This window comes from Corvus hawaiiensis, chromosome 5 (genome assembly GCF_020740725.1).
Source record: "Corvus hawaiiensis isolate bCorHaw1 chromosome 5, bCorHaw1.pri.cur, whole genome shotgun sequence".
Classification (NCBI taxonomy): Eukaryota; Metazoa; Chordata; class Aves; order Passeriformes; family Corvidae; genus Corvus; species Corvus hawaiiensis.
In genome coordinates this window covers 46,586,636-46,602,741 of record NC_063217.1, presented here as the reverse complement: position 1 = coordinate 46,602,741, position 16,106 = coordinate 46,586,636, and the positions used below count along the sequence as shown (strand labels likewise).

At 43.7% G+C, this 16,106-nt stretch overlaps 1 protein-coding gene across 3 annotated transcripts; it reads right to left on the bottom strand.

Moving 5' to 3' along the window:
• Positions 1-1,378: 1,378 nt before the first annotated feature.
• On the bottom strand, positions 1,379-14,867 carry LOC125325944 (UDP-glucuronosyltransferase 2A2-like). Of its 3 annotated transcripts, XM_048303621.1 has the most exons (8): positions 14,768-14,867; positions 13,242-14,140; positions 10,825-11,447; positions 6,710-6,858; positions 5,331-5,462; positions 4,830-4,917; positions 3,973-4,192; positions 1,379-2,744 (listed from the first exon to the last, which is right to left on the bottom strand). In XM_048303621.1, the coding sequence occupies exons 2-8, from the start codon at positions 13,979-13,981 to the stop codon at positions 2,468-2,470; spliced, it is 2,229 nt and encodes a 742-aa protein (XP_048159578.1). In that variant the 5' UTR covers positions 13,982-14,140; positions 14,768-14,867; the 3' UTR covers positions 1,379-2,467. The 3 variants fall into 3 exon arrangements, with proteins under 3 accessions (XP_048159578.1, XP_048159576.1, XP_048159577.1); XM_048303619.1 differs by lacking the exon at positions 10,825-11,447 and having other exon boundaries at positions 13,246-14,140; positions 14,768-14,865; XM_048303620.1 differs by lacking the exons at positions 10,825-11,447; positions 13,242-14,140; positions 14,768-14,867 and adding an exon at positions 8,346-9,111.
• Between the last annotated feature and the right edge of the window lie 1,239 nt (positions 14,868-16,106).

Here is a 16,106-nt window from a genome sequence, read left to right as displayed (position 1 = left end):
CAGCTCATCAGAGTTATTAAGGCCCTACATGTTCAACTTAACCATATGATCTTCAAGCTGTTGAGAGGCTGTCCTCAGCCACAACATACTTGTCTCAGGAATGTGTTAGTCTTGCAAGATCAGACTCTCCACATGTCTTCTTTGTAATGATCACTTAAATAGGAAATATTTTAACCTAAATGCCAATGGTAAAACTGGGAGGGGAGGTCGGGGGGGGAAGTAAAACTTGTGGTGAAAGTTCTTCAGTTTATCCACCAATTTCCAACTTTCCAAACCTCCTAAGAGTAGCACTGCCATGGTGGACTTCTTCATAAACTTCCTTCAGTGTCTTCTCATGTAACAAATCCAGACTGTAGTATGTGCATTAAGCACCTCCAGCTCCACCCTGCTGGGTGCTGCAGCTACTTTTATAAAGGCAGTATAGGACTGGCCACGGTGTGGCAGTTGTGGAAATGTGGGTTTTTGATCTGGCAATAATTTGTGCTCTGTTTATTTTAGCCTACAATTGCAGTAAACATCTACATGTGTTAAGCAAAAACTTAGACCTCCAGTGTGCAAGTATGTTTGGATTCTTTAAGCAGTACAACAGGCTGAATGTGTTTGGGTTCCTCAACACAGTTTATTGTGCACAGAGAGGTATTGTATTGCCTGCTAGCTGTAGGATTAGATCAGTCTGTCAGAGTACATTCTGTGTCCAGTTGGAGAAATGCATCATAGACCATCCTTCATACTTTGGTATCTTTCTCTGCATTATATACAGACTCTAAAATGAAGAGGGGGCGTTGGTTTTGTTTGGGTTTTTGGTTTGGGGTTTTTTTTTTTTGTTTTTGTTTTTTTTTGCTTTTTAAATTCAGTACTAGATAAGCCAAATTTCTGAGTAGGTTACAGAAACAAAGCACCTCCTTACAGGGACTGTAACACTGCAACACTTTGTCCAACTTTTCCCAACTATCCTGTTTCCAGTGTCCTTTGTTAGCCCTGTCTGACCAGTGCCTGTGCAGCATGCTGGGAGGCTTGCTGGCCTTCTGCCATCCAAACTGGTATGTCAGCAACTGGGTTACAGGGGCTCGTAGTGATCAAGTTTGGTGCAGCTGTGTCTAGGGACCCACCTGGATCTCTGAACAGAGCAACCCCTTTCTGATCTGGGGCCTTAGTGTCATGCAGTTCCACTTTCTATTCACTTTCTATTCACTGTGCATATTCCTGGTTATGGTCCCATCATGACAACAGGAACAGTATACCAGAAGTTGCCATGAGATGCAGTAGTCTTCTTATAACCCCTCTTCAGTATGGAAACGGTTCAACTGAGCTTTTGTACATGATGTACTATGAAGAGGTTTAAGCAGCCGTTGAAACATGACAATGCTAATAAAAAAAGTTGATGTGGCATAAGGAATTTTATTATGTAAACAAATAATCATGTTCTGTTTGAAAACAATTCCAGAGTATTTAAAAATATCAGTTAAAATTTGAGCAGGTTCTTTCTTGAGTAAGCTGGCACAGCAGTGAAATAACCTTACCTAGAACAGGAGGCCTGGACTAGCAGCATTTTACAGGCATCTTTAACACCTGAAGAAGTACTACATTTACTGCCACTCTTACCTGACCCAAGTGCAGCACTATTTTCTCCAACTTTTCAAGCAAAGCAAGTGGCTATTGCACTGTTCCCACATAGAATGTTACTTCTTTGCAAGTTCCCTCTAGAGGTTTTCCTGCATTTATCAGTTAGCATGGCTCAGAGGCCTTTGGGGTTAGAATGGGCAAGTTCCTGACAGAGGTGGTTTTCACACCCCTGCAGTGTTGCAGTTAGAAGGATGGCCCATGCAGCAGGAATTCCAGACTTAATGGAAAAGATAAATGGTTCCCAGAAAAGTAATTTTTTTATGGTCTTAGGATTCTAGTCTGCCCTCAGCCCCCAAGTAGTCAGTGCCTTTGCCACTTGCAGCTCGTGATTTTCATGATCATGGCCCTTCAGATGGGTGCTTTTTAGGAGCCTATGGTCTCGGCTTCACTGTCCAGTCTGGAGAGAGCTATTCTGACAGGAGAGGAAGCATTTTGGTTGTGAATCAGTGATCAAGCCTGTATGACACTAGAGGAGAGGACAGAGTTAAGGATAAGGAGCCTAGCTCCAGACCCACAGTACCACACAGGGCAAGGCTGAATTTATGAAATATACCAGAATATTTGAGATATTTAAAAACTTAGAGCAGCGATTATCATGGCACGGACCATGTGTGATCAGCTAAAATGGTCCCAAGAGATAAAGCAACTATAACTCAATTTTATTTAGACCAGAAGGAATTTACTGGCTAAGCAAGCAGCTCTGCCCCACAACAGCTTTGTTGTGGTGCATTCATGCTATGCCCAGCTTAAAGCATATCCTAATAAATTTGTTCACCAAAGAATGTGCATAAATGCGTTGCTGAGTTAGCCAAGGAGAAGAAAACTGCTGATGGGAACAAGATGTCTATTCTTTCTTCCTCTTTGCAATCCTGCCACATCTTCTACAGCAACATAGGCAGCACTTGAAAAGAATGAAGACAACAATGGCCGTACAGGTGAACAAGAATGCCAGAACATCCAGGGAGTGGTACTGGTACCAGGTGAGATGGTGAGCAGCTGGTCTCAAGTGCTTTGCTCCTTTGTGACGCATGACAAATTCAATCCAGAAGACAGCTCTGTCCAGAGGCTTAACGGGCTGGTCATGCTGTATCTTGGATAACTTCAGAGCATTTTCCTTATAGCTGGGGAGAAAAAAGAAGAAACCAAAGAGATTTCTCACTTATTCCTGAAACAAACCATTCAGCACCTGGCAGTCCTCTTGGAGGTAGACAGCCTTGCTTTTACTTTCATCAGTCTTATTTAAATATATTTGAAACGGGTCCAATTTATTCCTGTATGCATAAAATTAGGTTAAGAATAGTCATAGAGAAAGCCAGTATTTTCCAAAGAAAAGTTATTCAACAATTTTGCAGATACTTCTTTAAAAAAGGCAACATGGAAACATGTGCAGCATTTTCTGTTCCAATATAATAGTGTGCTGATTTGGGCTAGGATAGAGTTAACTTTCTTCATTAGTAGCTATGTTTTGGATCTGTGCTGGAAACAGTGTTGAGACAACAGGGATGTTTCCCTTACTGCTGAGCTTATACCAAGGCAAGGCCTTTCTGGCTCTCACACCACCCCACCAGCAAGGAGGCTGAGGGTGCACAAGGAGTTGGGATGGGACACAGCAAGGAAAGCTGATCCCAGCTGATACAAGGAGATCCCAGACCATATGGGGTCATGCTCAGTAGTAAAACTAAGGGGAAGGCTGGGGAGGCCACATGTACCAGCTGCCATCCAAGGTTGTTATAGATCACCTCCACCATGGCTGACTCCCTCAGATACTAGATACCTCCACGAGTGCTGGTCCATTTGTCTCAGGAATTTGCAAGTTCTTACTTGAAAGTCCTTCACACTTAACAGGAGTTGCTGCCAAAGACTGAGGACTTCTGCATTTTTTCCAATCCCTTCTTCAGTGACCTTATCCTTAGCAAGGGATCCCAGCCAGGCTTCCTTATCCTGTAAGTCCTGACTGATAGGTATGGTAACCTAAGGATATTGCTAAGTCAGGGTAGGAGAAAGAACTGTTTTGACTACAGGCAGAGAAGACCTAATAAAACTAGAATTGTCATTCAGAGCCCCCAGAGGATTTACATTAGCAGAGAACTGTCTCAAATGCTCCTCTGAGCTTTCCAAGATCTGTTTTTCTCAAAGCAGTCATAACAATGTAGTATAAGGAAAATCAAATTACTGATGTCTCCTTTTTGAGAAATGCTGATTCTCAGAAATGAAAGATAGTTTTCATCTGAAACCCAAACTTCAGCTACTCTGCATTTTCCACTCCCAGAAGAGCCACCAGAATTTCTGATATCAGCAGCCCAGGATTTTAATAACCTCAACCTACTGTAAGGCAAGAACAAAACTCACGTGGAATTGTGAATGACTGTGTTCAGTGCATGAACCAGGTCCTCCGTCTTCATTGTGTTGAAATCCACCTGAACTGCAGCCCCTTTTGCTACCATGTGAGCAATGTTGTCGTGCTGGTCAGCAAACATGGGAATCCCAACCATTGGGATCCCATGGTAGATGGCTTCATAGATCCCATTGGTCCCACCATGTGTGATAAAGGCCTTTGTCAAGGGATGTCCTGGAACAGGGAAGGAGAGGTGCATGTTACAGCAGCTCTGGCAGACTACATTCACTGGGATGTGAGCACTGCATAGAGGGGCCAGTGCACTGCTAGAGAAGGGAACAGCCCTAACCTCTGGATCAGCAGCAGACCTTGCATGCTTAACTTTCACACAGTCATATTTATTTTAACAGATGTGAATCAGCACATCCCTCCAGACTACCCCAGAGTTACTGCAGCCCTTCTGCTCTTGTGCAGTGCTAGTTTTCACACGGTATCAGGTTCAGAACAGCCGCTGCTTCATCCTTGCTTAGGTCAAGCATTTTGAAGAATGAGCCCTGGAGATGAGCTGCAGAGGCCAAATCCAGCTCCAGAATACATCTCTACTCTTTACAGAGTACATCTCTACTTTATCTCTTTACTCCTGCCTATGGGTGCTTTTGAGCCCTTCCACACAACTGCCACCAAGCTCTGTAAGTCAGAGCCTTTTAGGAAGCTAAGGCTCCCAAGAGCAAAGCTCTGCAGCTTAAGCTGTGAAAGGAAGTTACCCACAAGCGTTACATGGTTCTGTTGCCTGAATTAACCATTCTAGTGGAAAAACAAAGGAAACCGTTTTTCCAAGGGGGCAATCCATCCCAAATAGAATCAGTCTCACCAAGCAGATCATTTTGTGGTATCCAGTCATAAATCCTGGTGTTGGAGCCCAGAGTTTCTGGTTTTTTCCCTTTGTACCTCCAGAGGACCTTGAACAAAGGAAGAATAAGATAAACATGGTGCATGTGATGTGCCTTTCTGTATTATTACGTGTAATTTAGGGCTTTATCGCAAACCCACATAACCTTTTCCCAGTAATTCAAATATCTTTGGCTCCAGTTGAGCTCTTTGATTGGTTATTATGTGCTAATTATTAAAAATGCATGGAGTGGTTTTTGTATTTTGGCCTGTAGATGCACCTCCACGTGATTTGGTTCAGAGGAGGTGAAACACCAGAAGTAACTCAGCAGTCTGTCCTGAGAGAGAGCCCAGCTTCCTGGCTATATCACATCCAGCAGGGATGCAGGTGAAGAACAGGCCACTCCAAACGTAAAAGGCTCACTGAGAGCAATGGGAGTGAAAAAAACAAGGCAACTTGTTTTAGGCTTGAAAAGAAATTCACCTTTTGTGGAAGCTGGCTGAGGGCCTTGGCAATCACAGTACTTTTTTCATCACTTAGGTTGTAGACCATCGACCCAAGAGTAAATACGATGACACCATGTTCGCCTGAGCTCTGAACAAATTCTTCCATTTCCTAGGAGAGGCAGAAATACCAGGGGTAATTACACAATGCAGATTACACAGATTTCTGTATGAATAGAGAGCATAACCTTTTCAACATATTAAGTAAAATGGTGGTGTGAGCACCTCCTGACAGAAGGGCATGACAAAGACAGACCTGGCCCTGTGGAAAACAGTCAATTTCTCCCTAAGGAGGAGCAGGACAAGTTGAGACAGGTGACAGCTGCTTTGTCTTTTTGAAAGCAAGTTTCATGATACATTTCAAGCAGCAGGAATGAATCCTGGCACTATCAGGAACAGGCCATACATACCCTGTGATACCCTCCATAGGATGGTCATGATTCTGGATTTTCCTGGAATGAGTACTTTGCATTACATAGCTCTGCTGAAAACTGAGAGGGTGTTTCAGCATCCTGATGACACATTCACTGAGTTGGTACTGTCACTTTGTTAGTCAGACAGTTCTCATTTCTTACAACACACCACATTACTCAAAAGATTTTCTACAAATTAGAGCAATAGGTTTTCCTGTTCCTTTTATTAGTGTTACGTGAACTGGAGCAGTAAGATGCAAAAGAGAATGGTTATCCATTTTCCCCAAGCTCAACCCCTGCTACAGGGGAGTGGGAAGAGAGTTGGAAGGTTTCTTTTAGGAGACAATTTGCACTGAAGATGGCCTATATCTTCCAAGGCTCCTGCAGTAATGATAATCTACACCAGAGCTTGTCATGTTGTCATCTTCCGTATTTGGGAGTTTCAAATTCCACCTGAATACTGCGATTCACAGCAGAGTATAGGCTGGAGATGCTCAGTGGTTTACTCCCTTTAAGGTGTCTTAAACTAAGGTACAATAGAAAAAGTGTTTATCACTCATCTATTTCTGCAAGTTTTGACCCATTTTACCTAAAGAATTTGTCTTGCCACCATGCCTTTTGGCATCAGGTATTTCAATGTTATCATGGGCTGCCAAGTCTGTATCTTGGAATTAAATCTTACACTTAAGTGCCCTGAGGTAGCACCTATCTTTCCTAAAACAGACACTGTATTACCCCATGCTGACATCAGCTATCCTCTTTTAAGACAGCAGGCTGCAAACTCAGCCCTCAGTTTGCACAGGATGCTAAATAGTTCCATGCTCCCCAGCAGCACCAGAGCATCTTCTTACGAATGAGCTTTCTCAGGACATGGTTTGCGTGGTTGATCAGGGAAAGAAACAGTCTTTGTAACAAAGTGGCCAATGGCAGAACAAAGTTGGGATACCTTTGGTAATGGTTTTGCAGGCTGGCAATGAAGTCCTCCGACAAACTCAAAGTTGGGCAGGAAAGGGCGTGGAAATTCAAAATCCCAGTATGTTCTGATTAACCATATCTCTGCTTTCCCCATCGTCTCACACAGGGTTGTGGGCCTTCCTGTGGACAAGGTGCAAGAGGTTTACAACATGCATGGGAGTGACCTTGTTTGCTCTAGATTGTGAAACAGGAGCCTTACCTTTGTCTTTTTGGCACTCCCAATCAGTGTAGTTTATCAAACCATGCATGAAATGAAAACATCCACAAATCCGGACCTATTCCGTGCCCTGCCCCATGTTCAGCTTTAGCAAGTGCCCATGAGCAAGGTAATACAATCTTTAAAAGGATTTTAAACCTTCAGAATTGGTTTAGAGCACTACAATCAAGAAGCATTTAATGTCTAATATAGAAGTGCAATTCTTGTAGTGCTGAAAGACTTCATTACCTGTGCTTGTAATAAAAACACACTTTGGGGAAGAGAACAATCACACAAAATTTAGTTCCAAATAAATAATAAATGAATCACAAAGTGATGATCACCTGTCAGGGAGAGGGAGAGTTTAAACAAAGTTCTGTAGCATTTTTCAAATGGTGACTCATTTAGTGGCTGCTCTGACAACAATAAAAGACAGGTACAGACATCTCTAGTTTTCTTGAAGACTGGGTCAGCTGCTTCTGACACATACTGGGAAAAATTGGCCAACTTCATAGAAAGTTTTAATGTCATTTTATACAAAATCCAATGTTTCTAGAAATCCATCTGAAAAAAAATCTAATAGTAATCTGATGTTTTATAGCTTCCCATTTGGAAAAATATATATTCTTAGGTAAACGTTGCAAGTTGTCTTTGCAGTATTTTCTCCACAAAGTGAAACTGGGGAGTAAAAGGGTTAGAAGTACTGACAAATTCCAGCCTAATGCAAGCAGGAATCAAGCTAAATAAGCAGCATGATAAAAATGATCTGTAGGGCATCATATACTACTTGGTAAGTATAATAATCTACACCAGTAAATTTTTCTTTAAATTAAAGAGCAATGAGTCAGTTACAAGGTTGCTGATTTGAAAATTAAGTCTGCATTACAAGTAGAGTGATATAAAGGTGTAATTAAGTCTTTATATGGTATTAAAAAAACCAACCCAGGGAAGAAGTACTAGTTTTCAGAGCACAGACACGTTCTTTGCAAATGCAGGAAGAGATTGGACAACAGAAGAGATGCCCTTGTGTTTGCTGTTCACTCGTTATCTGCCTAAACTTAGATACCCTGGGCAAAATTCAAAGTCCATTGAACTAAAAGGTCTCTTTAATAGACTTTGAGTCATGCCTGAGTTGTGCTATGTCGGAACAAAATTTTCAGGTATGTTGTAGTTTAAGGAGACTATTTCAAACTCTGAATGGTGGATGAAAGGGAAAGGTGACACCATTCATTGTTTGAGAATCTGAACTCACACTCCACATCCTGCATTATGTACAGTTGCAAGATACTTCAGGATTGCCACCTCTGCTGGCCTTTGAGAAAGCATATTTTGAGACAACAGCATTGAGGTTCCAGAGCATTCAAAAGGCACAACCTATGCAAGAAAAGAAACCACTCAACAGCTGCCTTACCTAAGACATTACTGTAGTACCCATCCCATTCATCTCGCCAAAACTTCAAGAAAAATAAATCCGTGCAAAAGTAAAAGAGGAAGTTCCGTAGTCTTTCCATAAAGGACATCTGATGTGTCAGCCCCATTGTGCTAGCGGGCACATAGGAAGGTGGGGATGGGAGCCCACCACACAGCCGCTCTACCACATTGCCATCAGAGAAGCGGAAGCTGTAGACAAAAGGGATCTCTAGGATTTCTGCTACGAGCTCCCCACCTACAGACAGGGGGTCAGCGATCAGAACATCAAACTTGGCCTGCTGCAGCTTTGCTATCAGGCGAGAGTTCATCACCACGGTGTCACAGGTCTGCTTTGACATATTGGTAAAGACCTCCAGTTGCTCTTTCATCGACCACATGATCTCCCAGGGGAAGAGATTAGAGGCTTCATTCATCCAGAAATTGAGGAAGTCCTCCATGGAGGCATCCAGGGTCTCCTGGCTAAAGGGGACTTGCAAGACTTCAAACGTGAAAGGGGAGGAGGTGTCGTGGTAGTTGATGAGCAGATTGCTTGAGGGCACCAGCACAGTCACTTCATGGCCCCGGAGAACGAGCTCTTGCAGAAGCACTTTCACATTGATCCAGTGACTTGCATCGGTGGGCCAGACCACCACCCTCCCACAAAAACCAGTGCTGCAGCAGCATGCATAGGCGCAGAGTAGCCAGGGGAACTTTGGCCCCAACATCTCAGCGTTCCACGTACAAGTCTGGTCTGACCGAACTGGAAGCAATTCACTGCTTCACTGTGCAAACACTGTAGAGCCAACCAATTAAAAGTGGCATCTGTTTGGTGATTAGACTGGTAAACATGACAAGATTGGTAAATGTGGCAAGAGGGAATGTTGTAACACAAAACAACACTCATGGGAGGACTGGGCAAGCAGCAAATCCCATTCTGGAGTGTCCTGCAGAGCCACAGCTTATCTCAGAATTACAGCAGCTCCTATCTGCTCACCACAAAGTGCATTTTGCAGCATGTGAAGACCAGAAGTCTTTCCTCTGTGCTGTGGTTTAATCTTGATAGGCAGCTAGGCACCACAGAGCCTCTAAATCTCCCACGGTAGGAGGAGAAAAGGAAGGGCAAAAGTTAGAAAACTCATGGATTGAGACTGAGACAACTTAAGGAAACAAAAAAGGAAAGAAAAAGAGCAAGAAAAGCAAATGATGCAAAAAGAACAGATGCTCACTACCAGCCAACCAATGCCCAGTGAGCCCCTGAGAAACAGCAGCCCTGACAAACTTCACCCCCATATCTTTTATTTTGTTGAGCACAAAATCATCATGGGCTGGGGTATCCCTTGGGTGAACTGGGGTCAGCTGTCCAAGCTGTATCCCCTCCCAACTTTTTGTGCATCCCCCGCCCCCTCACTGGTGGGGTGGGGTGAGAGGCAGAAAAGGCCTTGACACTGTAAGCACTGCTAAGCAGTAATTAAAACATCCTTGTGTTATCAACACTGTTTTCAGCACAAATCCATCATGCAGCCCAAGCAAGCTAACAAAACAGATATTGCACATGGAGCCTTAAATGCTAAACTCCACAGTTCACAATAAAAAAAGACACCACAAGATCCAAATAGCTCTGAAGGTTACATAGCAGACACCAAACCATGCTTCAGCCAGCACAAGATTTTCTAGTCTCTGTCATCATAACATGATAAGCAACACAAACACACAGCTAGGTACTCTTAAGGTAGGATACCTTAACAACTTAGCTCTCTCAGCAGAATTACAACTTACTAGTGAAATATAAATAAAAACACTTTAAAGTCTCATATTGAAATATCCATTTTATCTCCCTAGCAGCAATGCATATATGTTTGGCCTGTTTCCTTTCAAGCATTACTATAATTGCCTAGAGCAAAAATGGGAAAATAGTTATACAACTATTATTTTAAAAAATTTTAAAACCACTCACAAATAAATACAACCATCATCTAATAGGTTTTAGACACTTTCAGAAAAGCAAAGAACCATGTCTCTGCGAAGGGCCTTTTATCACTGTGAATTGGGGCTCCTCTGATCCCCCCTGACTTTTAAAGGTCCAGAGGAGGATATTAATCTCTCATTTTGAGACAAGGTAGGAAGCAAGAAGTATGCTAAGGGAGAAAAAGTGCTAGTGTTTGGTGGGTATATAGTATTTTACTGTTCTTAGTGTTTGTCATGATTCATCTATGAATATGACTAATGAGCTCTGTTTCAAGTGCTTTAGCACTGTTTTACAAATCCTGGAAGTACCTGTACAGCTGTACCAGTGTAGCAGGTGAGGATTAACAGGCAATGTTTGTACTTGCCTGGATTGTTTGACTTGATGCAGGAATTTTGAAGGAAGGAGAGTGAATTTGGGGCTGTCTTGCTCCTGATTTGTGCCTTAATCTCTCATGTCTGGGTATTTAGTCTTGTGTGTACAGCAGATGTAATTTCTGGAAAGAGAGCAGCCTTACCTAAAACTTCACTGTAGTATTGATCCCAGCTTCCCCAGATAATGTAATGAAATACAAAATCCTGCAGAGCATAGCTGAGGAGGTTTTTTAGTCTTTCCCAGAAGGTCATCCTATCTGTCAGGCTGGTTAGGGTGGTTGGTACATAGGAAGGAGGTGCTGGGAGTGTTCCACAGAGCCGTTCCACTGTGTTGCCCATGGAGAACCGGAAGGTATACACAAAGGGGATACCCAGCTTCTCGGCAACCAGCTCCCCACTGGGTGACAGTGGGTCTGCCAAAAGGACATCGAAGGCGGATGCCCTCAGTCTTTCCATCAGGGCCTCATTCTTCACAACTCCATCACAAATGATTTTGGTTATGTTCTTCATCTGGTATATCTTTTGAGCTATCTTGTAAGCACCTTTCCAGACAGGTAGCTCTCTCTCCTCATAAAAAAAAAAATATAAAATTTCATCCATTAAGTCAGTCATCTCCTTCTTGGTGATCGGCACCTCAATCACCTCAAACTGGAAGGGTGAGGGCTGTGTGGGATTGAGGATGAGGAAGCATGAAGGCAGCAGCACGGTCACCTCGTGGCCCCGGACCACAAGCTCCTGTAGTATGTGCTCCATGTTCAGCCAGTGGCTGTTGTCAGCCGGCCAGACCAACACCCTCCCCCCGGACCCCCAGCCCAACACGGCCAGCAGCCACAGCGCTGCCACCTCCTTCCCTGCCATAGCCTGCCCTGTGTGGCAATGCCCGCGGCCTCCCTTCAGCGGAAGCAGTGAGGCTCCCGAAGTGGGCTGAGCCTGCGTGACACTGCCTTGATCCCGAGGGTAGGGAGCCAAACGCAGGCGGTGTGAAACCGTCTACTGCATGATAGCATGTTTCATATCACGTTTTCCTAGGGGACAAAAAAGGTGACTGGCACCAGCTGGCACCCTCTGGTGGTAAACAGCTTCTTGAAGCTGGAAGAGGTGATTCCTCCGGAGCAGCAGGGAGAGCCGCCAGCCTTAGGAGGCGCAGTCCAGCGGGGATTGTACCCTGTTGGTAATCCCGTCCCCCCTGCCTGTCTAACTACAGTCTCTGTGTTACTTGTTTGGTAGGAGAGCTGGCTTTTTATTCTTCTGGCTTTTTGAAACACAGCTGGGTAGCCAGCAAAGATGTTCACTGACTGTATGGGCACCCTTTTCCTTTTATAGAGCCACTGAGTATCCCTTTAGAACAGACGTAAAGTGATGATCCGGGTCTGCAGCCAAAGAGTTGCATCTCGAAGTGGATGAAACTACACAGCAAATGACTCCAGTATCAGAGTAAGACTGTCCTCATGTGAACTTGTCTCTTCCAGAGCATGCACCGTGGGAGATCAGGAGGGGATAGTGCAGGCTTCCTGCCTGCCACTAAGTGCCAATTATGCACTATAAATTGAACCAGAAAATCCATTAAACAGTTTTATTTATATGGTCTCTCCTGATGTGCCATTAGGAAATAGTGTAAGTTCTCTTTTCTGTGCTAAAAATCATTATTACAGTATTTCTGCCCAGTGCTGTTACACAATGATTTCCTAATGTTGTTGTCCAAGGCTTTTGGCATGGTTTCCATGCTGCCTAGAGCATGCTTTCTGGGACAAAAATGCAGGTGTTGGAAACAGCTGGACTGTGAGAAGATACCAAGCTGAGATACCTTATCTACTGTACACATGTCACCAGCTTGGTGTACTTGTGGAGTCTTGCAGCATGCAGGTATTTGCAGGCAATTGAACCCTGAGAGATTTGCAAAAGGTCTTTTTGAAGAGCTTAATGTGAGGGTAGTAGAAATGACGTGTGATTAATAAACATATTTTTCTGCATAATCACTCAAAAGAATCACACAGAAGAAAAGCCTGCAGGGAATGACTTGTTGTTTTCACTGTTTGCTTGTGGGTGGGAGGGTATGTTCTAAATAAAACTTGTTTTGTGCAGAGAGAATTGGTTTTATATGACCAGTGACATAAGTGAAGTCTCTATTATAAAGCCACAGTGCATTTAAGTATTGCTACTGAGGGTGGCAAGACTTGCTTGTAATTCACCAGGTCTCCCCTCCTTGTTATGGTCCTTCGGATGAGGGAAATGTCTCTGTTCTTGGCTGCTTTCTGTGCAAACAGTCACCCTTGCTGAGTGCCCTGTATGGTGTGGAAGTCGTATGAAACTCCACACTAAAATTTATTATAACAAAAGTCAAATCCATCAATTGGGATGACCCTGATCCTGTCTCAGTGCAATGGCATAGAAGCAGAACACCCTGACTGATGGTGGCTCATGCCTTTTTAGGGACATAATGACAAACACAATGACAAACCTCTTGCTGACCTCTCCCTTGACTTTGCGACCCTGGTGGGTTCCTAGCTCTGCAGGCCATAAGGATGGACTCTGTATAACAAGAAGTGACATATCAGGAGACTTACCTAAGATCTTGCTGTGGTAGATATCCCACTGTCCCCAGAAGCTGTGGAAAGCATAGTCTTGCACATAGTAAGACAGAAAGTTTTTTACTCTCTCCCCAAAGGACATGCGGTCAGTGAGCTCAGACAGAGCTGCAGGTGTGTAGGATGGTGGCGTTGGGATCTTGCCACAGTGCCTTTCCAGACCAAAGGCTGGGGAGAAACGTAGTGAGTAGACAAAGGGAATGCCCAGCTTGAGAGCCACGAGTTCCCCACAGGGGGTGGCCGGGTCTGACAGTACCAGGTCAAAGCCAGACCCCTGCAGACGAGCCAGCAGCTCTTGGTTGGTCAGCACTGCATCACACATGATCTTATTCATCTCCTGCCAGCCTGTAAAGAGTCTTGCCATCTCCTTGTAAAACTGCCAGAAGGTCAAGGTAGTTGGCCTGTTGTTGAGCCATAGATTCACTATTCCATTAATCAGGCTCTCAGGGACATCTTTCTCAAAGGGCACGTTATAGATCTCAAACTTCTTCATGGCGTTAGGCTTGGGTTCAATGTAGAGGGAAGCGTTGGATGTCAGGACAGTAAAGCTGTGCCCGCGGCGGATGAGCTCCTCTAAAATTACATTCATGTTCAGCCAGTGGCTGCCTTCTGTTGGCCAAACCAGTATCTTCCCACAGAAGACAGGCTCTAGAAGAGCAACCTGAAAAAGGAGCAGCTGGAGGTATTTCTTTGAGCCAGTTGTTTTCATGGCCATGGCAGAGTCAAGGGTTAGATAGTCTGGGAATTTTCCCTTCCAGTTGGGAGTGCTGCACCTTTGTGTTGTGTTTGATGGCTCTTTACTAGTGCTCTTAGCAGAAGTGAGAGTTTGCTGTTGCACAGGTAGTGCCTTTATAAACCGTGTTTGGTCTGAGCTCTGAAAAGAAGAAAAAAAGTTTGGTGAGTCACTTTTCCCTTTCTGCCTTCTACCCTGTTGGTTTCCCCATGAGGGAGCTCCTTTCCTTTGCTAGGAGGATGACAGAAATCCTCACTGCTGTCAAAGGAGCCAGTCCCCTGTGACTAAAACAAATCCCTTGCATTTTTGCCATGAACTAGTGATGCGAGAAGCAGGCCAAGGAATGAGGTATTTTCTGTGCTGAGAGAAGTCAAATCCTTTGGCTGATGATAACGCAAATAATAACATGCGATTTGTTCTCATAGGTGACTGGTAGCTTGCAACTGCTCCCAGACAATTTTTAACACAGGGAGTCCATTGCTACTGCCTGTGTCACATCACCACCAACCTGGTCATGTTGCGGGCTCAGTTTGGGTGTGTAAACATGGGCCTGGGCCTCTTCTGGGCCCTAACGGTGCTAAAGAGCAAAACCTACATCTTCTGAGATGGCTGTCACTTGGAAAGTTGTCCCTTGAATATAAACACCATGCCTGGAAGCAGCTCTTTAACCACCTGCAGCCAAAATGACAACTAAAACCCACGCATATAATGATACACTCGATCCAACACAATTTGGGGAACAAATGCCATGCAGCAAAAAACTCTTACCTAGCAGAGTCTTCCAAGGTACATAAACGTCATGCTCTGAGTTGCAAGGTGCAATTTGCTGTACCAGTTTGCTGCTTTTCCTTGCTGCTCCGCTCCTCTGTGCCTGGGCTGCTCCAGAGGGATTGGTTATCAGGCAGAAGAAGCTTAAGTAAGTTACCCTCTGAACTGGACTTTTCAAAAGGAGGAAGTAATAAAATACAGGATGATGGCAACAAGGCATGTATTCTGTGTTTATTCACTGCTTTGTTAGGCTCTGGGAATTTAATATTTGAGATAGTCTTTCCCTTGCCAGGTTATATTATAATGTTATTACAAAGCTAGGTTCTCAGGAGGACTTTGCATCCTAAAGATAAGAAATATGGTGTCTGACTGCTAAAAAGACATTTTTACTCCTTTTAGGGTCCCAAGTAGCAAAACAAAATTATTTGTTAGGTAGTAGATTTGTTTATGAACTGTCAACAGGAACAAAGAGTGAATCTTGTGGTTTGTTTGCAGAGGTTTTCAAAAATTGTTGCTGTCTATGTGAGTTTCCAAAAGCTGGTATGTTACCTGTGTTGGCTCTGTGGCCCTTGATTCTGGAGATCTAGACAAGTGTTTAATAACCTGAAAATATAGGAATCTAAAGGTGCATCTCAATGATTTTTAAGTATTGTCCATAATATTCAACAGGGCTTTTTCTAAATCCTCAGAATCCAGGACTATTATGCCACCATATTTCAACAGTAATTTGGCCTTATGGCCAGGAATTTCACTAGTCTCTCCACACTACCAGACCTTGGTATCCTGAGTGAGATTTTTTTTCAGGCCAATTTAGCTTATTTTGTAAAGTCCCATATGAAATCTAAAGTTTTTCCAGCAACTATTGAAAGGCCATGTTGATGTGGGCTAGAGCAGATCATAGAATCATAGAATGTCCTGAGTTGGAAGGGACCCACAAGGATCATTGAGGTCCAACTACTAGCCCTGCACAGGAGAGCCCCAAGGATCACACCATGTGCCTGAGAGCATTGTCCAAATGCTTCTTGAACTCTGTCAGGCTTGGTGCTGTGACCGCTTCCCTGGATAAAAACTTAGATGAGAATTTGGTTTTTGTTTCCAACCCTTTAGTATTGAATTCCTCCATAGCAAATGAGACTTATTGCTAGGGGAACCAAACAGTTAAATTTGTCTTGTTTCCATGGCCAGCTCTAAAGATGGTGCTCAGATCACTCAGATCAGAGAAGACAAGCATTTTGAGAGGATTAGAGGACAAAATCCAGCAAAGGAGAGAGAAGTGGGGCAGAAGAAAGTTGATGGTGTTAAGTGCCTGTATTTCACACATCTAACATTACTAATAGAA

Excerpts from the sequence above, each read along its gene's own strand:
- LOC125325944 (XM_048303621.1), bottom strand. The coding sequence starts at position 13,981 with ATGGCCATGAAAACAACTGGCTCAAAGAAATACCTCCAGCTGCTCCTT. Across the intron at positions 5,463-6,709 it reads CTGCAAAACCATTACCAAAG|GAAATGGAAGAATTTGTTCA; the intron begins GTATCCCAACTT and ends TGCCTCTCCTAG. Across the intron at positions 4,918-5,330 it reads TCAGCCAGCTTCCACAAAAG|GTCCTCTGGAGGTACAAAGG; the intron begins GTGAATTTCTTT and ends CCTTTGTTCAAG.